The 5,318-nt window shown below is 38.8% G+C and overlaps 1 protein-coding gene across 1 annotated transcript in view; it reads left to right on the top strand.

Annotated features, from left to right (window-relative positions):
* ATAD2 (ATPase family AAA domain containing 2) overlaps positions 1-5,318 on the top strand; it is a 45,534-nt gene that overhangs the window by 3,797 nt on the left and 36,419 nt on the right. Inside the window, exons 2-3 of the mRNA XM_029285779.1 lie at positions 2,199-2,350; positions 3,801-3,847. Of these exons, the coding sequence (XP_029141612.1) occupies positions 2,199-2,350; positions 3,801-3,847 (199 nt within the window). The remainder of the gene's footprint in view (positions 1-2,198; positions 2,351-3,800; positions 3,848-5,318) is intronic.

Here is a 5,318-nt window from a genome sequence, read left to right as displayed (position 1 = left end):
CTTTTTTTTTTAGTCTGGGCATTTCTCACAGTTTTAAATACTGCTGACTACTTTTTTGGCAATGGTTTGCTCTCCAAGCTTGTTTCAATTTAGTTTCTGAACGTTTCTTATCAGAAATCTGGCAGTTGACAACACACTGACTTATTTATTGCATTGCACCATATTATGTGAATTGGGGAAAAGGATGCTAAAGCTCATTATGATTAATTTAAAAACTAGTAACTTCCCATTTTCTACAAAGTGAAACGAGAGGCTATGTGAACATTTCCACTATGGTACCATGAATAGAAAGATTTCAAGATGGTAGAAACAAAGTGGGTCCTCTGATCTGCTGCAAGGGATGAACGTCAAAAGGCAAAAAATTAAATTGACATCTGTATTGGCTAGGTATGAGTTGGGGTTCTTTCAGGAGAAAAAAGTTGAATGCAATAAAAATAGGTTACTCAACTGTACAATGAGAATTGGGACTAGAATTTCTCTTGCTAAGCACTGTGGCTGTAAAGTGCAGAACAGTCCCATTGGCTAAAGGTAGTCCTCGACTTATGACCACAGTTGAGCCCAGAATTTATGCTGCTAGGTGAGAAAATAATTGTTAAGTGAGTCCCCCCCCCCCCCATTTTGAGACTTTTCTTGCCACATTTGTTAGGTGAATTATTGCAGATGTTAAATTAGTAACATGGTTAAATGAATGGCTTCCCCATTGACTGCTTGTCAGAAGATAGTAAAAGGTGATCACATGACCCTGGGATATTGCAATTGTCAAATAAGAACCAGTTGTCAAGCATCCAAGTGTAAATCACGTGATCATGTGGATGCTGCAACGGTTATAAGTATGAAAAATAGTCATAAGTCACTTTTTTTAGTGCCGTAACTTCAAATGGCCACTAAATAAATTGTTATAAGTCGAGGACTACCTGTATGGTCAAATGAATCCCACTGGTCACTAGCCAAGGGCTCACACCAATTCATTCGTGGCTTGGTATTTTCCCATAATAATAATAGAATAGAGCTGGAAGGAATCTTGGAGGTCTTCTAATCCATCCATTCCCCCCCCCCCCCCCNATTTGTTTCCCCCTCTTTCTCCGGCATAACAAATTGTTTTCTTTGTAGCAGTTCATTGATTTCATAAATGCAACACACTCTTTGAGTGTTTAAAGTTGCCGACCCATGATCTATACCATCTCAGACAAGTGACTGTCTAGCCCAGGGGTGTCAAATTCATAATGTCATGTGATGTGTCATGACGTATGGTGACTTTTTCTCCATTGCCGGAGCTAGGGTAGGTGTGGTTTTGGCATGACACATCAGGCCCGTGGGCTGGCAGTTTGACACTCCTGGTCTAGCCTCTTCTTAAAAATCTCCAGTGATGGAGCGCCCACAATTTCTGGAGGAAAGCTGTTCCACTGGTTGTCCTCAATGTTAGGAAGTTTCTCCTTAATGCTAAGTTGCTTCTCTCTTTGATCAGTTTCCAACCATTGTTTCTTGTCCTGCTTTGGAGAATAACGTGACTCCCTCATCTTTGTGGCAGGCCCTCAAATACTGGAATACTGCTATCATGTCGCCCCTGTTTCTTCTTTTCTTTTGACTAGCCAAACCCAAAGCCCACAGCCTTTTTCATGTTTTAGTCTCCAGGCCTTTGATCATCTTAGTTGCTCTTCTCTGAATTTTTTCCAAACTCTCAATAACTTTTTTGTGATACGGTGACCAAAATTGGCTGCAGTATTCCAGGTGTGGTCTTACTAGGCTTTTATAAAGTGGTACTAATACTTCGCATGATCTTGATTCTATGCCTCTGTTTATACAGCCCAGAATTGTATTAGCTTTTTTGGCTGCTGTTACACACTGCTGGCTCATGGTCAAGTGATCGTCCATTAAGGTCTCTCTCACAGTTACTGTTTTTAAGCCAGGTCTCGTCTCGTCTAGTCTGTATTTGTACCTTTGATTTTTCTTACCCAAATGTAAAACTTTGCTTTTCTCCCATTGAAAACTCATTTTGTTAGATAGGGCCCATTGTTCAAGTCTGTCAAGATCTTTTTGGATCCTGAGTTTGTCTTCTGGGGTGTTGGCTACTCCTGCCAGTTTGCCAGTGTTAAATCAGAATTAATGTGCATAAATATTTCAAATAGAAATGAGTTACACATCAGAGTTAGAATGTAATTAAATATGCATTTTTAATTATCCTTATCGTGCTGCTTCAGGAGTTTTCTTCAGACAAACAATGTGAACACTTCACAAGACAGCATGCCTTGAGATCTATGAGGAAAAATAATCAACATTATTCAGACCCTAGCTTTGACAAAAAGATGTCAACACTGAGTGAAAATGGGATTAACAGGAAACACTTTACAAGGTATTTTTTTTTCTTTTACAGATCTCTTGGTAAAATTATGTTGTACTTGGATCTTTTATAGCGCAGCAGTGTTTATAGGGCTTGGAAATAATCTTTTTGTGATTAAAAACCTACCTATTTTCTAAGAAAAGCTTACAGAAATAAAAAAAATATAAAATAGTGTATTCCAATGAGTGCTTATAATAATTAAAAAAGCACAAATGTTTAAAAGGATGTTTGGAAAACTAGCAAATTAAAAGGAAATTCTATTATGTTTATGCTCTTGATTACTATCAGTTTGAACTCCAGTGGTGAGGAAACTTTGAGAAAAGAAAACCTGGGTCCTACGCATGAGCATGTAGTCCAATATAAATTGATTGAGTTCACAAAACATTTTTGAACTCTAAAGTAGTAGTGGTGGGGATGTTTATGATAATATAAATGAATTCTGCAAATAGACAGTTTGATTTAAAGAAATAACTCAGTTTGAAAGCAACATGCATGTTTTTACTAATTGTAGCTGTGGTTGGTGTATTATGCAGATAGGAATGTACAGTTTATTCATGATTTGTGCCTGATCTTTTTCTGTGTACCCTATCCTCAAGGCCTTACTTTGTGTATAAAGCTCACTTTGTGGCTTGTTTTTCAACAAACCATGGTATCAGTACAGCCCAATAAACTGTGGTAGTACAGCCCATTAACCATAATTAGCCATACATTGGATTGGACTTTAAAAATGAAATCTAATAGGGAATAGAATATTTGTAACTCCACGTAACCACTGGAATAATCCAATTTGCAGTTTATAAAATCATTGATAAAAGATTCTCCAAGAATAGACAGTAGAAGAGAATATATGTAGCCAACAAATGAATTGTAGAGTCCTTGGTACTCTCTGAGCTTGGTTGTTTGCTTGCAGATATTTCATTACTCAACTAGGTAATGTCAGTGCTAGCAAGTGTGGGTACTGCTGCCATGAATTCTTTCAATACTATAGACAGAAGAAGTGCTGTGACATTGAATGAAATGCTAGGGAATTCCTGATAGCTTGGCATTCAGTCAAATCAGCCATTAATACCTATAAACAACATTGTCACAGCATTTAAAAGTGACACTAAAAAAGCTAAGAAGGAAAGAAAAAGACCAGAACACATCCTTTCCAGCAACTATCACCCAGATAAGCTGAGATGGTTAACACCAGATAATTAGAGTAAGTCTAAATATAGTAGAGACAAGGTAACAAAGCAAATAAAAAATGGAATAATTATAGCTAGTGAGTAAGGAGGTAGTAAAGAGGTATACAGAAACTGAAGGGAGTGTATAAAAACTAAAACAGGAACAGCACAAACCATTTTGTTGTTAAGTCCACTTGATTCTTCTGATACTAAATCTCATTCTAGTACTGACCCAAATGAAAGCCATACATTGGATGTCAAGCTGATAAAATCTTGTTATCTTTGCTTCTGTGCAGGCAACTGGCTAGAATGCAGGCGGATGGAAAGAATGAAGATGGTGAAGGTAAATCTAGTAAAATATACATTCTGTTGGTTGTGGATAGGCTACAGAGATTCAAATACATTGAAATTTCTGGTTTAGAGAACTGTCATTTATACAAATCATCCTTGGATTTGCTTTTACAAAGGTGGTCTTTGTAAAACATTCTATTCCTGTCGAACCATGTTAAAACGGGGGGGGGGGGGAATGCATATTTCCAGTATTTTAGTTTGTATGAAATATAAAGGTTGATTTTTCCAGACAGAAGTTGGGTGGCAAAGGAGAAGGAGGAAAGGAAGCCTGCGGAAAGATTTGATAGCAATGGTTGAAAAAGGAAAGGATATGCCCCTGGCACTGCAGAAGGAGACAAGGAACATTTATACCTCAACCTTGTCACTCTTTGCTCAACAGGATGTTGTTTCATCTGAAATCTGGAAATTAGCCAAAACCTCTTGGGATCAGTTTGTGCCAAAATGTGGCTTCAGAATTTTTAATAAATTTATCAGTGCATTGGTTAATAATCAATCTCCATGCTATTCATATTTTTGGGTGACAGGTTAAGTGTGTTTCCTTTTTGTCCTCTCAAATTACTTGGATTTCAGTAAGTCATTTGATAAAGTAGACCGCAACCTACTACTTGATAAGATGGAAAGATGTGAGTTACACAGCATCAACACCAGATGGATCCTTAGCTGGCTAACTGGCCGTACTCAGCGTGTGGTCCTCAATGGAACCACATCTACATGGAGGGAAGTGTGTAGTGGGGTGCCCCAGGGCTCTGTTCTGGGACCAGGGCTCTTCAACATATTCATCAACAATTTGGACGAGGGGATAGATGGGGAACTCATCAAATTTGCAGACGAAACCATGCTGGCAGGAATAGCCAACACTCCAGAAGACAGGCTTAAGATACAGAAGGATCTGGACAGACTTGAACACTGGGCGTTATCTAACAAAATGAAATTCAATGGTGAAAAAAGTAAGGTTCTACATTTAGGCAAAAAAACACCAGATGTACAGGTATAGTATAGAGGGTACCTTGCTCAATACTAGTAGCTGCGAGAGGGACCTCGGAGTCCTAGTGGACAATCACCTAAATATGAGCCAGCAGTGTGCTGCAGCTGCCAAAAAGGCCAACACAGTGCTAGGCTTCATTAACAGAGGGATAGAATCAAGATCACGTGAAGTGTTAATTCCACTTTACAATGCCTTGGTAAGGCCACACTTGGAATACTGCATCCAGTTTTGGTCACCACGATGTAAAAAAGATGTTGAGACTCTATTCTAGAGTACAGGGAAGAGCAACAAAGATGATTAGGGGACTGGAGGCTAAAGCATATAAGGAACGGTTGCTGGAATTGGGTATGTCTAGTTTAATGAAGAGAAGGACGAGGGGGGACATGATAGCAGTGTTCCAATATCTCAGGGGCTGCCACAAAGAAGAGGGAGTCAAGCTATTCTCCAAAGCGCCTGAAGGCAGGACAAGAAGCAACGG

The sequence above is a fragment of the Protobothrops mucrosquamatus genome, unplaced genomic scaffold, assembly GCF_001527695.2.
Source record: "Protobothrops mucrosquamatus isolate PMUCROS unplaced genomic scaffold, P.Mucros_1.0 scaffold2242, whole genome shotgun sequence".
In the NCBI taxonomy this organism is placed as follows: domain Eukaryota; kingdom Metazoa; phylum Chordata; class Lepidosauria; order Squamata; family Viperidae; genus Protobothrops; species Protobothrops mucrosquamatus.
This window is presented reverse-complemented; position numbering and strand designations above follow the sequence as displayed.